This window comes from Henckelia pumila, chromosome 2 (assembly GCF_033568475.1).
Source record: "Henckelia pumila isolate YLH828 chromosome 2, ASM3356847v2, whole genome shotgun sequence".
Classification (NCBI taxonomy): Eukaryota; Viridiplantae; Streptophyta; class Magnoliopsida; order Lamiales; family Gesneriaceae; genus Henckelia; species Henckelia pumila.
Genome location: NC_133121.1, coordinates 199,384,634 through 199,404,518, shown reverse-complemented (window position 1 = coordinate 199,404,518; position 19,885 = coordinate 199,384,634). Strand labels below are relative to the sequence as shown.

Here is a 19,885-nt window from a genome sequence, read left to right as displayed (position 1 = left end):
TCAATCCTCACATGTTTCATCCTATCATGTTGAACTGGATTCTTCACAATGCTAATGGCAGATTTGTTGTCACTATGCAACTTGGTGGGTTTGTGAATAGGAATTTGCAGGTCCTCCATAAGTCTCTCAAGCCATATAACTGAATATTCCTTGAGCAATAGCCCGGAACTCTGCTTCAGCACTGCTTCTTGCCACAACTGTTTGTTTCTTACTTCTCCATGTAACCAAGTTACCCCACAACTTGGCACAATATCCTGAAGTCGATTTACAGTCTTCACCTCCTGCCCAGTCAGCATCAACATATGCTTCAATACTTCGTTTCTCATTCTTTTGGAACATTATTCCTCTTCCAGGAGTTCCTTTCAAGTATCTCAAAATGTTATTTACTGCCTCCGGATGTCTTTGAGTAGGAGAATGCATATATTGACTCACAACACTTACAACATACGCAATGTCCGGTCGTGTAAGAGATAGATAAATCAACCTGCCAACCAATCGTTGGTATCTTCCTATGTCTACTGGAGGCTCATCATCTTTGATCTTACTCTTCCAGTTTCTTTCAAGTGGAGTTACAACTAGTTTGCAACCCAACTTTCCTGTTTCTTCTAGTAGCTCAAGAATGTATTTCCTTTGGGAAATGAAAATGCCATCTTTACTTCTGGCAACTTCCATGCCAAGGAAATACTTCAAGGATCCCAAGTCTTTTACTTGAAATTCTTCCTTCAGCTTCCTTTTAAGCTCTTGAATCTCAACAATATCATCTCCTGTAATTATGATATCATTTACATACACAATCAGAATAGCCTTTTTTCACATTCCCCTTTCTTGATAAAGATAGTGTGATCAGCCTTTCCTTGAATGTACCCTAATCGAGTGAGAGTTGAGCTTAACCGAGTGAACCATGCACGTGGAGACTGTTTCAGACCATACAAGGATTTTTTAATTTACAAACTTTACCTCGTTCTTGTTCTAGCTCAAATCTTGGTGTAATTTTCATATACACTTCCTCATCAAGATTTCCATTCAAAAAGGCATTCTTCACATCTAGCTGGTGTAGCTCCCAATCAAGATTAATAGCCAGAGATAGGAGGACTCGAATAGAGTTGAGTTTTGCCACAGGAGCAAATTTTTCTTCATAATCTATCCCATATGTCTGTGTAAAGCCTTGTGCCACTAAACGAGCTTTATACCTTTCTACTTCTCCGTCTGCCTTGTACTTCACTGTGAAAACCCATTTGCTTCCTACCACTTTCTTATCCTTTGGTAAGTCAACAACCTCCCAAATTTCACTTTCAAGTAGTGCCTGCATCTCCTCTTGCACAGCATCCTTCCACTTTGGATACTTAAGAGCCTCATAAATATCTCTTGGAATTTTAATGTCATCTATCTTTGCTGTAAAAGCTTTAAAGGCAGGAGACAATTTTTTGCAAGTCAGAAAATTTGAGATAGAGTGTTTAGTGCATGCTCTTACCCCTTTTCGTAGTGCAATTGGTAACTCCGAGTCATTTTTCTCAGCAGAATCCGGTCCTTGGTTCAATGATTGATCTTGCTGAGAAGCTTTTGGTCTTCGACAATAGGTATGAAGAGGTTCCATAAGTCTTGGCTCCCCCTCTGGAGCAGGATGTGGAATTTGCTGACTTGGAACAGGAATAAGAGCAGGGACTAGACTAGTATGATCTTTTTCTGGTTCGGCAAGGGTGGAATTCTTGGGCTGAAGGGATAGATCATGTGATATAGGAAGTGACACACTGGGATCCCAATTACTATTTTCAGCAAGATTCTCCCCCTGGAGACCGGTGTGGGAATAGAACATCATATTTTCAAAAAAAAAGTCACATCGCATGACACAAAATATTTTTTGAGAAAAGGAGAATAACATTTGTATCCTTTTTGGGTTGGAGAGTAGCCAACAAAGACACATTTAAATGCTCTAGGGTTGAGTTTGCTTCGATGTGGTTGTTTGTTATGGACATACACGACGCAACCAAACACCTTTGGGGACAATGAAAAAGACGATGACTAAAATTGGTGAAGTACTACGACTGTGACATTAGCTACCATCCAGGTAAGGCTAATGTAGTAGCAGATGCTTTGAGTTGCAAATATGCGAAATTGAACCAGTTGATAGTTAAACAAGAATTAATTGCAGATTTTGACCGGATGAAATTGGAGGTATCTGAACCAATGGAGGTAAGTACTCTATCAGCCTTAACAGTAGTAACAAGTTTGCTTGCAGGCCAAGTTTCTGATGAACAGTTAATGATGTGGAGGAATAGAGATAAGGCTAAGGGTGGTACACTGTATACCGTCAAAGATGGAATTGTTCATCACAAAGGTAGAATATGGGTGCCAGCAGTAGACTCACTGATAAGTACATTTTGTGTGCATTATTTTATGTCTATTGGTCAAGAATTCATATGGTTTCATGTGTGTTTTTATATGTTTTATTTGTAATTAATCTCATGCATGTGCATTTCACTCTCCGGGTTAATTTTGTAGAAAAATGGGTTTTTGAAGAATGAATTACGGAGCAGTCTTGGTCAAAAATTCAAATTTAATTTTAGATAGCTCCAAATAAAATCTCCACTATCTAAATTAAAGTTCAAGATTTTTTGAAGATGCTGTCAAAATTTTAGCTCAATCCGACGGTTAGAACTTAAGTTATGAAATTTTCAAAACTATCGCGCACTGGGAAGAAACAGAGGCGCTTGGTCGGTCAAAAAGAGCGGACTGAGCGCCTGTTGAAAAAAACGGGCAGAAAGTTGTAGAATTCTAGGCGCTCGATCGGTAAAAAATGGCAGACCGAGCGCCCTCGCAAAGTTGAAAATTTATATTTTGCGGGTGTTTTACATGGAAAGAACTCTTAGGCACTATAAATAGGAAAAATTCTGACGTTTTAAGGGTTCCAAAGATTAGATTGAAGGGAGGCGGCGGCCATCCAAGGAGAAGAATGAAAATTGGGAGAAAACTTGAAGAACTCAAGAACCGCAAACACTAGTTTTCTCTTTTCTTTTTCTTTTATTTGTTGGGATTTAGGGGATCCTACCCCCAAAACTATGTTTTGATTTCTTTTTGAAGATTGAATTTGGTTTTTAAGAATTCTTGATTATATTATTGTGTTTATTGCAATTTTGGAGATTGATCAACTTCGAATTAATTTTATGTGTTATAATTGATACCGAGAGGAGACTTTATGACATGATAGGATAATATAATCCATGGATCTACAACTTGCATAAAGATATGAGGTTGGATACATGTTGATAGTCATAGTCCACCAGGTCGAAAGCTAGAGGATTCCATAAATCGTCAATGCAATCGCAGTGGTTAAATAACGCACTTTGGTTATTACAATTCGTTAATTAGATTAATATAGCTCGAGATAGTATATTGATAGATTAGGAAATTCCGTCAAAAGCATGATTTTAGAATTAAAATTCAATCATTAGAGAAGAAAGGGGTAGGTGAACTGAGATCGTAGCAATCATTTATTTATTTTTTGAGCTTAATTTATTGTTTTGCTTTTAATTCTTATTTTTATTTTAGTTTATTAATTTATTCTCCATCTATCATTATAATTAATTAAAAAATCATACTTGAGGTAATTTTGTCATAAATCAATCTCTGTGGGACGATACTCGTACTCTGTACACTATATTATTACTTGACTCGTGCACTTGCGAATTTATTTGAGCCTAATTGATATATATATTTAAGTTGATTTTTTGTGGTAGTATTTGCTCGATCAAGTTTTTGGCGCCGTTGCCGGGGATTGAATGGACAATTTTTAATTCTTGTTATCTTTAGTTAATTTTTTTTTTATTTCTTTGTTCTATTTTATTCATGCGTGATCTACCATTTTCTATTTTATTTTTGCAGGAATTCATCTGGTGTAATACTTTGAGATGTTCCATCGATAAGTATTCACGAGTTTTACCCAGCAACATGGAGAGCCATTCTACGCAGCATGGGAGAGATACAATAATTTGGCGAGCACATTCCAGTATCACGATTTCTCCAATTATTCTCTTCTTAAATTTTTTCTTAATGGTTTGGATGCAGTGACAAGGAGATAGGTAATTAATGGAGCTTTGCAAACTGGTTTTCCACTATTTTGCCGACATGATGACAATGCGATATACATACTAGAGGATATGGCAGAATTTGACTACCACAGGTATTGGGATCTTACACCACATATTTGGAGCCACCAAGACCCACAAGATGCTCATTACCCAGAATTTTCAGACCCACCATTTGAGCTTCAAGAAGAGGAGGTAAGTTGTTCTCAATTGATGTTCCATTCACTGGAGGATATGGTGGACAAGTACGTGGCCATGAACTAGCGAGCTATAGAAGATCTAATCAATTCTAGATGCCACCTTGAGGAGACGATAGAGAATCTCAAAATATCAATTTTCCATAAACACCAAGAACATGAAGTGAAGAAAGATACTCAAACAGTGATCCCCCAAATTTGGTTTGATGATGATGACTCAGAGAACCATGATTTGGAGTACGAATCAATTCATGTTGAAGATATTGAGGTGTTTGAGTCTTCTCTTCCCATTGAACCTCAACCGAAAGGAGTTTTGAAGGAGAAAATATATATAGATACCCCGTCAACACCGGTTTCACAAGAATTTGTTCTCCGAGAGCCCACAGAGATGTTCTCTTTTCATGTTCATCAGCTGTTATGGAGTGTTGTTGAGGTGACGAGCTTAAACTACATACATCTGGCCAAGCTTGAGGGCACATGGAACAAAGACCCATTGGTGATGTCATATGACACTTACTTTGGGCGTCAACCACACTTTGATGAGTGCTTCTGAAGGTCGAGCCGAAGACTGAAAATCAAGCGCTATTTGGGAGGCAACCCAAGATTTTTACTTCATTTTTTTTAGTGTTAGTTTTTATCTAGTTGTTGCTTTATATTGAGTTGATCATGTTTAATCCCTCAAAATTTTTGATTTGCAAGGTGAATATATGGGAATATTGATGGCCTAAGAAATGTGGTGCAGCAGCGGCAGATGGATATACACCACGATGATTGACCAGGGGAGTGTAATTTTGTTTTCATTGTGTTTATTTTAGTGTTGCATTTGTTCGTTTCTCATTTTGTTCATTGTTCTAGAGCATTGAGGGCAATGCTTTGGATAAGTATGGGGGTGTTATTTAGTTTTGTTTCGTTCATCATTGTGTTTTTCATTCATATGGTTTAGATTATTGCATATAGTTCGTATTCATGCATATCTTTATTGTAGCACCTAGGATTTCATAATTTAAAATTCCATGCCTAAAATTCTTTTTACTAACTATGATTTTTAATTGCTTAAATTTCCTTTAAAGTTTAAATGCTCAAATATTTTAAGTTTTTTATTAATGAAATTTTTGAGACAGTGACTTCCGGTACCGGCGCTTGGCAATGGCGGATTTTTGGCGGTAAATTCCAAGATTTGCTATTTTAAAAGTTTAGGAGGGAGGGAGGTAGGAGGAAAATTAGATGAGAGTTCAAAAGTTAGGAATTTCCGGGTATCAAAAATCTTTTTTTTTAGTATTGCAATATTGAGCTTATTCTTTAACTTTTTCAAAAGTTAGAATTTTCATAAACCCGGATTTGTAAAACCCAATTTAATATTTTTTTGATTAGGGGTTTTTAAACTTAGTAATTTTATTAGTGTAAGTTAGTAGGTAAGAGTTGTACTATAGAGTTGTACTATAGAGTTGTACTTTTAAAAGCACGCACATACCTACTTTTTCATGCTTACACCTATACATATACACACTTGTACACCTCACACACACACCTTTTAAATACAAATAAAACATTTAGCCAAACCCTAGCCCTCTCATTCCAAGATAGCCGACCCCTCTCCCCCTTTCCTCTCATCTTCCCCTTTCTGCCGCCCCTCCTTGTTGCAGCTCCAGCCGCCGCCGCCTGCCACCACCGCCGCAGCTTCCGAAGCACCTATCAAGGAAGTGTAGCTTGTGTTTGGTCCAAGGCTCCAACCCTCTTTCCCCTTTAATTTCGTTTTTGAGCAATTGCAAAGGATAGGCAAGTATATGCAATTTTTGGGCTTTCATTCAAGCTATTTATGTTCTTGCTCTTATTCTCTTGTGATTTTTTCGAAATGCTTGTTATTATATGCTTGTATGGTCGAATTTTTAACAAAATTTCAGTAGGGTTCTTGGGGAAATTTCGAAATTTAGTTTCCATAGCTTTTAAAGAAGTTGCATGATGATTTATGATTGAGGGCATGAAGTGTTTTGAATGCAAATGAGTAATTTCAAAAATTCAGTAGTTGCATGCTTAAAATTTCGAATTGTACATGATGATTGGGCTGTATTTGACGGTTGATTAGTGCATTGTGTTGTTTGGCAATTGGCTTAAATGATTGGTCAAGAATCAAGACACATTTGGTGCATGATTTTGACATTCTTGAATTGTGGAGTGGGAGTGGGGTTGAGGGCTGCCTAAGTGCTTGGGATAAGTCCTATGTGATGTTAATAAAGGTGTTTTGTGGATTGGTATGGAGTAGAGTTAAGGAAAAAGGGTTATGGGGTTGAAACATTGAGTTAGAAGTAAGTTGGGTGTTGTTTTCATTGAGCAGGGGGTTACTGTTCCGGGGCAGGGGAGGTAGTATGTAGTGACCCTTACCCGAATCACCTACTAAGCAGAACTTAGGCATGCAATTAACTTAATTAAACAAAAATCAGAATTCAACTGCGGAAACCATAACAATAATACAATCCCAAGAAAAGGAATATGTAAATATCCAAAAATATACAACCAAATCGAATAGCTGTATAAACCCAAAACAACATAATAAAAACCTAAACGAAGCTCCAGCTGATCAACCACTGTCTAGCCCCTCTTCGATCCACCCTCCTCGTCCAATCGCAAACCTGCCCCATGGAATAGGGTGTCCAGAAACACAGAGTACGAGACGTGAGCATAAAACTCTCAGTACGAGAGTATGAGTATACATGCATGCAAAGTGAACTCCCTATAAACTCGAGGTCAAGGATCAGATAACAGAGACAGACCGGGCCCTGGTATGTAGCATGTTGTGCCGTCGCTTCAGGAGGTGGCTCCCATACCATAATACCAGTGGATTTACCGGACCCAAAGCTCTTGAAAGCATGTTGTTGTTATATTGCATGTATTGCATGTTATGTTTCTTTTACTGGGAATATCATTCTCACCGGAGTTATCCGGCTTTTGCTTTGTTTTGTATGTATATTTGGCAACAGGAGGGGCAGGATCAAGTCAACGAAAATCTGGTTAGCATCAAGAGGGAGAGTTAGTAGTGGGACTCGATTTAGAAGTTGAATCATCATGTTTATCTAGTTTAAGATTGAAGAATGTTAGAACTCGAACTTGTTATGTATTGTAATTCGAACTTGTTCTGTATTCGAATCGTAATCTAGAATCGAAGCATGTTTGGAACTTTTATCGATCTAGACTTCTTGTTGATCTTAGGTCTTATGAAAGAATTTTTTGATATTGCGTGTATTCTCTACACCCCGTTTTGTGTATGTATTTGAATGGATGTTGAAAGCGAGCACGGAAGAAATTTATTGGCCTTGTATTTTTCTGCCCAGGCTACCCGCGTGCGAGCGAGAGGGTATCTCGCGCGAGCGCGGGGAGCATTTCCAGGGGCTCTGGAATGGTGGCCCGCGCGCGAGCGAGATTCCATCTCGCGCGGGCGCGAGCCTTCGGTTTAGGCTCTGGATGTTTAGCCTGCGCGCGCGCGAGATGTTAATCTCGTGCGAGCGCGTGACCTTTTAAAAAAAAGAAATTTTATTTATTTATTTTTTGGACCTTGGATTATTGTATGCTCTATTATTAGTATTATCCGAGAATAGATGTTTAGAACCGAGGTCTCACATTAAGTCCATATTACCATATATCACTAATCAAGATCTAAAAACCTTAACTAAGCTAATAGATACTCCCTAATATTTTTAGGATTCCAAATTTATACATTCGTCCGTCGTCAACCCTTTGCTGTCGAATGTCCAAACTCCGGGACACAGCTCCGCTACGACCTTCCAGACGATTCACCAACTCCCGGTGATGGCCTAGAAGAATAGAAACCGCCTAAAACCACTAGGAATTGAGAAAAGTAGAGAAGGAATGGTGCAAGTAAAATGGCCCTCGGACCCTATATTTATAGGCTCGATCGGAACGTTCGATCGGATCGGAGTGTCCGATCCCCTACTTCCGATCTCTCCTCGTCAACCACGTGTCATCCAATGGCTGGCTGCCGAAAGTCAATCGGAGCCTCCGATCACCTCTTCGGAGCTTCCGATCACGTGACGTCATTAATGCTGACCTCATCCATGACGACTAGCCTCGGGTACAGTTCGGAGCCTCCGAACCATAATCAGAGCTTGCGTTCCTCCCAACGTAGCTTCTGAACTACCATATACCCAATTATTTTATTTAATTGTGATTAAACCTCTAATCACCGTATTTTGGGTACGGGTCACTACACAATCTCTATTTAAAGTGTCCTTTACATGGAGAGACTCAACATTCATCTGAAGATCTTTAATATAAAGGCACTTTTGATGTTAAATTTTCTTGAAATTTAGTACGTTTTAATAAATATGAGATTTGGCTCTTTACAAATCAGGAAGACAACAGTCGCAGACAGTCTCTAATTATAAGCTTATCAATAAGAATTTCGGGAAAACATTATGGTTTTCTTGATGATTGTGCATGTCTTGATAATATACTTTTCTGAAGAGTGTAGGATGACTCTGATCGGTGAAGCTTGAATTAGAAGACATCCATTTAAAGCCATTGTGAAGGATATGCTCGTAATGGTGAACGGTCGAGGACTCTCTAGACCAAACGAGTAGATTTTGTCATGGTAGCTAGTCGAGTAATTTACTTTTTAAGACCTGACGAGTGCTTGGATTTTATATGTAACCAGGCGAGTGACTTCTCACAACCGGACGAGTGATCTTCAAAACAAGTAGTCTATAACCCATTATACAAAATAAGGCAAAAAGATCTATTACAATGAATTATTATTTGTTATCACCAAAACTTAGGGATTTAATAATATTTTTATAAAAGTGTTTTTAAATTTTTTTTATAAAATATTTTAAAAGTTGTTTTAAGAATAAATATGTATTTGGACAATTATTCTATAAAAAAATATTTTAACATCACAAAAATAATGTTGTTCATCTTTGCCTTCCATAGTTCCATTTTAATAATACCTCTCAAGTGTTCTTTAAACTATACCAAGTGAAAATTTTTATAAAATATTTTTCAAATATATTTTACAAAAAAATTATCTAAACACATATTTTAAGTTTTTTTTACTTATAAAAAACTAAAAATATTTTCTAAGAAAGTGTTCAAACGAAATCTACATGTTTTTTTATTTTTTTATAATTTTTTCTGCATTTTCTTCTGATAAATTTTTATACCCAATATATATCTTATTTTCCTAAAAAATGTTGATTTGTCCAAGATGCATTCGACCGGATAGGCCAAGCGGCTCGAACAAGTGAATATTCTCAAGTGCTTCGTGGCCAAATATTAATACATATATATATATATATATAATATAATATAACAAAAAATATATATCAGCAATTTTTTCAAAAATATTCAAAAACAGTCTCGCTCTCTTCAGAATTTCAGATCTTGAACGAAAGACGAATACCATTATCTATTCATCTGCACTCTGTAGTTCTGGGATCAAGGTATGTAAAGATTCTAATACCCATTGTTACTCGGAAGCATTTTTTTGTTAATATTATTTTGTTGAATGATACAATAGAAAAAAAAGATGAACCCTAATTTTTTTTGTTACTGTTATTTTCTTGAAGCTTATTCTGGGCGGTCTTTCTCTTTTTCTCCCACATCATCCAGCTCTTTTCTCCATCGCCTCCTAAACCCGCCAATCGCCACCACCACCACTCCCATTCACATCTGCTGATCCGGCTTTACCGGGTTGAAATACATATATTTTCCTGAATTTCTTTTATGTTAATTTAAGGGTTCATTAAGAAAGTTGTAATATTTGTTAGATTATCATAATAAGAAAATATAGTTTTAATTAATGTTTTTATTTTGGCAGAAAGATAGTGGGATGGGATATGATTGGTTATGGGAATAATGTAGGCATCAAATTTTATTCTTCTTGCTCCTGTAGGTATTTGTTTACCTTTTGTTATTGCAATTGATGGTTATTTTAATTTAGTTGGTTAAACAGTGTTGTTCTTGACTTCCGCATATATTCTTTTGGTTAAATTGTTGATTTTTTTGTAGTTTATAATTGAATATTAAAATAGATCGGGTTGTTGGTTACCCGGGTTGGTTCAGGTTCGGGTTTGTAGTTTTCCGGTTAGGGTGGGGTTCGAGTTGTGATTTTTTTGTAATTTCCTTACTTCAACCCGACCCGAGCCCACCTGAATTGACGCCCCTAAACTAAACCAAACCCCATTGATGGTTTTGGAATCCCAAGTAGCCAAAATGCTCAAATGGGCCGCATTATCAAAGTCAAAATTTTGAAATAAAGTCAACGAAAGAAATGTTCCCAAAATGTATTTTATACACACCTACACGATTTATTGCTGAAAATATCGGATTGGAAGCTTTGATATAGCGTCTAGGTCGCAGATCGAAAATAAAAGTTGAAAACATACAAAAAAACAGATGACTCAACTCAAAACATACTGACGGAATAAGAGAAACTCATCTTTAGCACACCTGTGTCCGAAGGCCCTCAAATGCCTGAAAAATCGCTGAAAACGGGACAAAACCGACCGATTTTAGCATTCCGCTACCCTTTTCTGGTTATTTACTCTGAGACTACGTCTGCTGTGTATCTGAATCACAGTCAAACTTAGGGAATCCATATTTAAAAACTTTTTTTTTGAGAGGCAGATTTAATAACTTTTATTGAATAAGAAAAAGCTCCAAACAGAATTCAATTTCACCAAAACTAGCTCGACGAATGACAATCGAGGGACTTAGAAACTCGAAATAGATGCGCTCCAGGAGTCGATCTCAAACAGCATCTGTGGATCCAAGAGAACGACATGCCTCTGTGAATCTCGAGAGACGAGAAGGCAGTGGATTTGAAGTACGAACACTAGTGTGTGGACTGTGTGTTTCTAGAGAGAATAAAAACAGAAATTAAATAAACGGTCACATACTAGTGTTCGTACGTCAATGCACACTATGTGCTCGTCTCTCTCTAAATTCGACGTTGGTTTTGCAAAGGCGTGTGTAGAGCATCGTTCTCTTGGATGCTGTTTGAGATCACCTCCTAGAGCGAATCTATTTTGAGTTTCTAAGTCGCTTGATTGTGATTCCTCGAGCTAGGATTGGTGAAATTGAATTTTGTTTGGAGTTTTTTTTGTTCAATAAAAGATAAGAAATCTGGATTTCCTAAGTGTGATGGTGATTCAGATACACTGCACGCATAGTCTCACCGTAAATAACCAAAAAAAGGGTAGCAGAATTGCTTAAGACGAGTATCTCTTATTCCGTCATTATGTTTTGAGTCGATTTCTGTTGTCTTGTCATATTTTCGATCTGCGACCCAGGTTAAATTAAAGCTTCCAATCAAGATTTTCCGCAATAAATCGTGTAGGTGTGTGTAACATACATATTGGGAATATTTTCTTTTGTTGAATTTATTTCAAAATTTTTACTTTCATTCTGCGTCCATTTGAGCATTTTGGCTACTTCCAAACCCATCAATTGGGTTTAGTTGTTAATTAGGTCGAAAATCAAATAAACAATTTCTGAATTTCGTGGATCTGCCCTGCACCACATAATGCTATCAAGAACAGAAATTTATTCATGAAAGGGCCATGGAAATGGTACCTTTTGAGATGGGATTTGAAGGATTAACGTGTTTATTGATATTGATATTGATATTCTGGAGCGAGCTCAAGACGTATTTGCTCAATTTGTTGGGTTGATTGCAAAGGATGGACAGATAGTGGAAAACACTCTTAACAATGCTTTGAAAATCATGTTGTCTATCAAATTAGGGTTAAATTTGTGTTTTGATTTTTTGACATACCAGTGGGGACCATTCAGTTATTAAGGGGCTCTCATTCTTACTTGCTTTTCCCTAAGTAAGATTCCTGGATTAAGTACGAAAAAGAGAATAATGGCTACTGATTTCTTCCAAATCATTATGGTATCTAATGCTTTTGCGTTTTGGTTTTCTGACTTCTCAGTTTTGGTTTCTGACTTCTCTCTTATTTGATTTTCGTCTATCATGAAGCTTTTGATTTCATCCTTGATTGTTATATTCCCTACCTCATTGTTGGGTAAGCATATAATGATCTGGGAGAGACAATTTGGAGAAAATTGCCTTCCAGTGGAAATTGCCATGTATGAATCTGCGTATCTGTAAAGTGAACATGGAAAGTGATATGACAAGCACCACGACTCCAGATGGTTCCAGAGATGGTCTGCAAAGATCTCGACCTTTACATGGGTAACAAAGAGTTTATACGTGTTTCTTATTCTTCTGATGTATTAATTGTTGCAGTGTTTCTTAACCTGTTTGTGATGTTGTCATTATTTTCAAAAAGCCCATAATCTTTTTTGGGAATGAGTCACTAACACAGAAAATTTTATTCCATTTAGCTGCTTTGACGTTTGTATAATTTTTAGCAGGAGGACTAGTGGTCCTACAAGGCGTTCCACAAAGGGTCAGTGGACTGCAGAAGAGGTCAGTTAGAGTCTTTATTGGTAAATGTGAACGTATCTATCCACATCAGCAGTCCTTCCAGGATTTATTTTGTGTGCACATGTTTTGAAAAAGGAACTTGTATTGGATGTCCTGTTTTTTGTTGTGTTGACATATTATTTTTTTCTGCGATACTGAATTTTTTGTGTAAATTGCAAGTCATGCAGTACATTGCTTTTATCTGGGAAAAAAACCAAGCAACTCTATGAAAATTGTTCCCAATATGTGTTGTTGGCTTGTTGCAATCTGTTTCAATTTTTTTTACTCTTGATTTGAAGGGTCTACAATTTTGTGGTTTCTCCCAATGTGATGGTGTTTCTGGGAATTGAATTAATAACTATTTGTCCCCTAATTGGGCTGGTAACTTTTCTGCATGCCTCTAATTGGAACTTGTTTAAATTTCCATAAAATATGAATTGTGGAGAACTTGAATTTTATCATAGTTTAGGAGAGTTCTGAAAAAAGAACGCGATCCATGTGTGGAAGAGTGCACAATTTCACTATAACTCACAGAAAACAAGTTAATACCATCGTTATAGAGTTTTTGGGGTGGAGTTCATGCTACCCTTGAGGTAGCTACCCTCAAGGGTGATTAAATGGACCAGATCACATTTGCACCCCAAATGATTTGATCTGGTCCATTCAATGGCCCTTGGGGTAGCTACCCCAAGGGTAGCATCGACACTACCAGTTTTTGGATGCTATAGTTATGGATGCCTACATTTAAGAGCTAAGTTTAAACATGAATTGTTTGGTTTGTTGTTGCAAATTAATTGTACTCAATAGCATTTGATAAAGTTCATCTTTAGGTTCTGTTTGTTTTCAAATACCCACTGATATAATTTTAAATAGTGTGTGGTCCTTTTTAACATCTGCTCTTTTGTATGTTTAAATTTTGTGATCCTATATATCTTTTTTCCCCTTTATTTTTACAGGATGAAGTGTTGCGCGCTTCTGTTCAACGTTTCAAAGGGAAAAACTGGAAAAAAATTGGTAGCATAAAAATAAAATTGCATCTGGTGCCTTTCGTCATTTATTACCGATCTAGCTAGAAATTTGTTTGAATCCTGTGTGGTTTTCTGGAGTCCCAAATCCTTGCCAACTTAACTTGCAATTGTTATATAGTTTATAGATATTTAACAGTCCCTGTATTCTGAACTTTCGTACAAGATACAACTCAAAATATGTTTCAACATAAGTATATCCCATAACAGTAATGCATGTCCCTGAAAGTAGTGTATATCACATATCAAAAGATAATCAACATAGCAAGAGTTTGTACTAAAAAAAAGTGTGGCTTATACAACTCCCTATATGAAACACTTTCACTCCGAACTCTACCCTGTCTGTTCTACTAGTACTGCCTAGACCTCTCTCAACGGGTACTCTCACCTGTTTCAAGTTTCAATGGAAACATCCTCACATGAATGAGGAGAACATATATACAAGTATAACATCATCAAACATAATAAGGTAGAGAAGATTACAAGAAATAAAAGAGTAATAATGTTAAGCGTAAAATTTTACTCCCTCAATGAATGATGTCATAGTAAGAACCCTTGGCATTAAATCCAAAACATCCAGGAAAATCTTGTTTAGTCTATGTTGTTACTTCAACCTGATAGAAAAATCAAGTTTATGCTAAGGCCATAATTAGTGTTCTCTATATCTTTTTTAGTCGCCCTTTTTTCCTATATGGGTTTGACTTGATTACATATTGGATTCCTGTAGTTTAAGCGAATTAAGGCGACTATTAGCTAACATGTTTGTTAGCATAGTTGAGGTTTTGACAATATGTCATATGAACTGTATGCAGCTGAATGCTTCAAGGATCGGACAGATGTACAGTGCTTACATAGGTGGCAGAAGGTTCTTAATCCAGAACTTGTAAAAGGTCCATGGTCAAAAGAGGTTGAACAGTTTTTCTCTTCTTCCTTCTGGATTTGGCTCCCTGCTCCCACCCTCAGTTGTTTGCAACTCTTTCTCATTTGTGTTAGCTGCTTGAATGTTGCACGAGAGTTCATCTAATACTCCTTTTAATATCTGATAGGAGGATGAAATTATGATTGAGTTAGTGAATAAATACGGTCCAAAAAAGTGGTCTACTATTGCACAACATCTCCCTGGACGGATTGGGAAACAGTGTCGGGAAAGGTAAACTTGTAGGATTGTCTCTTGATCTCTAGAGTTTCCCCTTGATTTTTATAAAAAGATTTTGTTATTAAAAGCACTTTCTATTTATATGCTTTCAAACGTTTATGAACAAAGCAGGTATAAAAGTTTATTCTTTATTTCCGAATTGAATATTCAGTCGGTCAAGGTGCAAATTTTGAATCTTGTCTGTAAGATATCATTTTTTGTATCTTGTCTGTAAGCTGCAGTTTACAATTCTGTTTCTTATATCTTGTCTCTGCACTGAGGTTTATCTATTTATAATGTTCACTTTTGCAGATGGCACAATCATCTTAATCCTAACATTAACAAAGAAGCTTGGACACAAGATGAGGAATTGGCTTTGATTCATGCACATCAAATTTATGGAAATAAGTGGGCAGAGTTGACTAAGTTTTTACCTGGGAGGTACTTGAATGCATGCTAATTACAAGAAAAATAATGTTATGCTGTTATGTAATTACCTATCTAACATTTATATATTATATTTATTGCTCCTCAAGAGTGTTCTGTGTGTGCCATCAGGACTGACAATGCAATTAAAAATCACTGGAATAGCTCTGTCAAGAAAAAGATAGACACGTATATGGCGTCAGGATTACTTTCACAGTTCCAAGGTCCACCTCTTGTTACCAATGCTCATAAATCAGCAGCATCGTCTTCGTCCAAAGCACAACAGAGTAGTGAAGATGGTAGTGTTGATAGAGATGGATTAGAATTGGAAGAAGTTTCTGAGTGCAGTCAAGGTTCATTTATGGCTGGTTTGTCCCAAAGCACAAATCACGCGGTTAATTCGACAATAGAACTTAATAGAGGGAGTTGCAGAGTTACTGAAGAATCCAGTGCAGTGCCATCTTCTGAAGATTATTGCCCTGCCATTCATGAAGTTTCATATTCCATACCAGAAGTTCCTTACGAATTTGGTAGTACTTCTAAGTTCCTTGAACATGTTTTCTCTTTAGACTGGGAGACATTTGCGGGAAAAGATTTTCAGTTAAATCCAAATGAGCTACTTGACATGTCTTTGCTGGATCTGGGGCAAGAGTCATCTGGACAATTCCTGTCATCTGTGAGTGTCATGGATAACCATGAAATGGTACCCTTTCCGCCAGAGACCCCTATGGGTGCATCCACTTTGGTGGAAACCACAATGGTGAATTCTGATTTTCATAATTTTGTAGCTGATTCAGAATGTAGAATGATTTACCCTGACGTGGGCCATGATGGATATTGTCCCTCGGAAAATGTTATTTCCCAGATCGATGGAGGTGCAGAGCTGTTGGTTCACCACTCTTTGAATTTTCAGATTCCTGAATATGGAAACTTTACATCACATTCTTGTTATATGTCATCTGATATGCTCGGAAACTCATATAGTCAACCTCTCCCTGTTCCTACTCAATTTCCTTCTGATGATGGTTCTCTTGTGTTTGATATGAAGTCAAATCAGCATAACTATTTTTCGATCAGTAATACTGAACAAGAATCTCTTTTACCTTGCACGGATGATGGTTTTATAAATTCCAAAACTTCTAATTGCACTCCCAGCGAAGATATGTCCAATCAGACAGCAGGATTGTCAACACTAGTTCCAGCCAATGATTTTGTTTTGGCACCATCAAATGATTCTGAAAATTATTCTGCCGGGTACAAAGATCCTGCTGAAACCAATGAAAATAAGGACTCTGGAGCATTATTTTATGAACCTCCGCGTTTTCCAAGCCTAGATATACCTTTCTTTAGTTGTGATCTTATACAGTCTGGAAGTGACATGCATCAAGAGTACAGTCCACTCGGCATTCGCCAACTAATGATATCTTCTATGACTCCATTCAAACTATGGGATTCCCCAACAAGGGATGATAGTCCACATGCTGTTCTGAAAAGTGCGGCCAAATCTTTTACCACAACACCGTCAATCCTGAAAAAAAGACACCGCGATTTGGTTTCTCCTTTGTCTGAGCAGAGAGGTGAAAAGAAGCTTGGAGGTGATTCAAACCAGGAGTCGTTCTCCAACCTGACTAATGATTTTTCCCGGTTAGAGGTTATGTTTGACTCGTGTGTAAACCATAGGCGACCATTGCCAAAAATATCTTCGAACAACAAAAACTTCGAAACATCAAATGTAGGAAAAGAAAACGTGGCTCCAGCTTGCGAAAAGGTGAAAAAGGAAATAAATGAAAGGAATTTCACTTCAGATAGCAAAATGCAGCAGAAAGAATTACATATCATTGATGTTAAAAAGGCAACTGAACAGACTTCTATCACAGATGTCAAAATGAAGGCTGTAGTCAATGAAAAGGTGGAATCGGTTAGTGCCTCAATCCCTTACCCCCCCTCTAAATCTCAATCTTGCAAATCCAATTAGTTGCTGAATTTTTAGATAATTTGAGCTCTTGATTTGATACTGTCATGTATAATTTGTCATGAGTGCATGGGTTTTTGTGGGTTCCAAGGTGTTTTACTTCTGTAAAGTTTCTAAAAGTTTGATTTTAAAGTTGACTTAATCATGATCACTTTCCATTTTGACAGAAAAGAGAGTTCTCTGGAATCCTTGTGGAACATAATATGAATGACATGCACCTCTTTACTCCTGACCACTCCGGCTGTAAGAGTGTCAGATCAATTGGTCCAAGTGCTAGATCTCTAGGAAATCAGCAACCTAGAAGACTAGATGCTGTACCAAAACATGGGGCTATTGTATCTTCATCTGAAACTCCATATTTGTCTGTTGTTTGTTCTCCTCGGCTGCTTGCGAAAAATGATGGGACTACTGTGGTCATAACTACGGCTCTCCAATCCACGAGTCCTTCAGAGAAGAAAGTTGAAAGTTCTGGCAAAGATGTAGTTGAAAACAATAACCTGTAAGACGAGTTCCATTTCCTGTTTTATTCTGTTCTACTTTTTGCTTGTTACTTCACTGTGCACCATTTGTTTTTGTATTGGCTGTGGTGTCATAGAGTGTTTTTACTTCCTTTAGATATGTAGACACCCCATTCAAGAGGAGTATAGAATCTCCTTCGGCATGGAAATCCCCTTGGTTTATCAGCAGTTTTGTACCAGGGCCCAGAGTTGATACAGATATAACAATTGAGGTTAGAAGATATCCTTTCTGCAAATCTTTAATTTTAATTTTTTGAAATTATTTCAGCTATCATATTTGGAAGTTTTGTAGGACATCGGATACTTTTTAAGCCCAGGTGACAGAAGTTATGATGCCATTGAATTAATGAAGCAATTAGGAGAGCATACAGCTGGTGCATTCGCTGATGCTCAGGAGGTTTTGGGAAACGAAACTCCAGAAACAATATTGAAAGCAAAATGCGCAGAGAAGGAGAACAACCAAAATCTAAACTGTCAGGCAGAGCATCATTCCGTTTCAGCTTCAACTTTTCTGGTACACTTGCTAACGACTGTTTTGAGAAACTGCCTTTTTGTCTTGTTGTTTTGTAATTCAATTTTGTCTTCGTATTATCAGTCGGCAGTATGCCATCATGTATTTTGCCTGGTCAAAGAACGGGGGATGGGACTGGACTCAATTAATTTGCATTAAATAGATATTAAAATTTATTTTTCCCTTGGAAGTTAAATATTATACCCACTGAGTGAGATTTACTAGAGTTTTTCCGCAGGAAATGTTCAAGCCATCATGTTATGTTTATGTAGGTCAAAGGGCGGAGCAAGGGGGGGACTCACCCGATAGTTCCCCTGCAAAATTATAGATGTTAATCTTGTTTTCCCTTCTAAGTTACCCAGTGAGCGTCACAAGGGTTTTTACTTGGGAAATGTTACTTGTCGGTAAAATCTTAAACTTTAAGCCCAAGAATATTAAGCCTTTTTCCAATATATGTATGAGGGTCTGGCAATGCCACTTAATTCACCATATGTCTAGAGCCTAGAAACATGTGATCCCTGGCTTTATAATATGACTTAATGATTATGATAGTTATAGCAGCACTCAGTTACAGAAACATATATTGTGATAGGAAAGGATTTGAGAGTGGATTTATAAGTGTACCTTTTCTCGTTCATATCATCTGTTTGGTTAAAAATTATATTGCACTGTATACCAAGTTACTTACTTTTAAAGCCAACCACTCAATATAAGTTAGCCATTATCAATTATCTCGTGCTCGTGTATGAAATTGTTTCGTTCTGTGATGTTTGTGCGTTACTTCCCAATGTGGTGAGTAGTTCTACATCATATTTTCCATCAAAAAGAAAAAAAGATCTATTTTTTGTTCGTAAACTACTGTCTCTTCTCCAAATTGTTGAGTAAATATTTTTCTTCGAAAATTCCTTAACAGACGGAGAGACGAATGCTTGATTTTAGTGAATGTGGAACGCCTGGAAGATAAACTGGAAAAATCTCGAGCAGGTAACAGTTGTACAATTCCCTGTTCTGTGGTGAAGAAACGTGTGTTATAAGAGTTCAAGTGTAAAGCGTTAAAATTACAATATATGTGTAATATTCGAGATTCAGTTATTATATGATGACGATACACAATCTATGACATTTCATTTTAGTTTATTATATGAATCATTTGTTGATATTCTACTGTATCAGACAGAACATAGCCAGATAGATACAGGGCGAAATTTTGCCCAAATGTTTGGTGATTGATTGTTGATTTGTATGAATTTGATTCAATTTATAAATACATAAATGAATTGATCAGAATGTGGTCTGAAGAGACGCTTGTTGATTACTTTTTACTTTTTATTTCTTGGGGATAAATTTTTTTTTTGTATATATATATACACACACACATACGCAGAGAGAGAGATATTAGATAAGCTTCTCTTTCATGCTTGATCATTGTCTAAACTTATATCTTTTTAGTACCACAACTTTTCTTCTCATTCGGGGATTTATGCTGGAAATTTCAAGCTATCTTTGTGGTAGTATCGATTGGATACGTCAAGAGTGGGATATTAGCAACACTTGAAAATTGCTTTAAATTTAATAC

General features: G+C 36.9%; 1 protein-coding gene across 13 annotated transcripts; it reads left to right on the top strand.

The window, feature by feature from the left end:
- Window positions 1–9,617: 9,617 nt before the first annotated feature.
- LOC140884436 (transcription factor MYB3R-1-like) lies at window positions 9,618–19,596 on the top strand. Of its 13 annotated transcripts, none has more exons than XM_073291193.1 (14): window positions 9,618–9,729; window positions 9,856–9,979; window positions 10,107–10,177; window positions 12,273–12,488; window positions 12,668–12,725; window positions 13,679–13,736; window positions 14,560–14,654; window positions 14,794–14,897; window positions 15,195–15,323; window positions 15,441–17,226; window positions 17,448–17,779; window positions 17,896–18,010; window positions 18,091–18,312; window positions 19,223–19,596. In XM_073291193.1, the coding sequence occupies exons 4-14, from the start codon at window positions 12,385–12,387 to the stop codon at window positions 19,271–19,273; spliced, it is 3,054 nt and encodes a 1,017-aa protein (XP_073147294.1). In that variant the 5' UTR covers window positions 9,618–9,729; window positions 9,856–9,979; window positions 10,107–10,177; window positions 12,273–12,384; the 3' UTR covers window positions 19,274–19,596. The 13 variants fall into 13 exon arrangements, with proteins under 13 accessions (XP_073147294.1, XP_073147292.1, XP_073147295.1 ...); XM_073291191.1 differs by having other exon boundaries at window positions 10,107–10,181; XM_073291194.1 differs by lacking the exon at window positions 10,107–10,177.
- The last annotated feature ends 289 nt before the right edge of the window (window positions 19,597–19,885 follow it).

Coding starts and splice junctions, on each gene's coding strand:
- LOC140884436 (XM_073291194.1), top strand. CDS start 12,385: ATGAATCTGCGTATCTGTAAAGTGAACATGGAAAGTGATATGACAAGC. Junction 17,780..17,895: donor GTAGTTGAAAACAATAACCT/GTAAGACGAGTT, acceptor TACTTCCTTTAG/ATATGTAGACACCCCATTCA. Junction 18,011..18,090: donor ATACAGATATAACAATTGAG/GTTAGAAGATAT, acceptor GAAGTTTTGTAG/GACATCGGATACTTTTTAAG.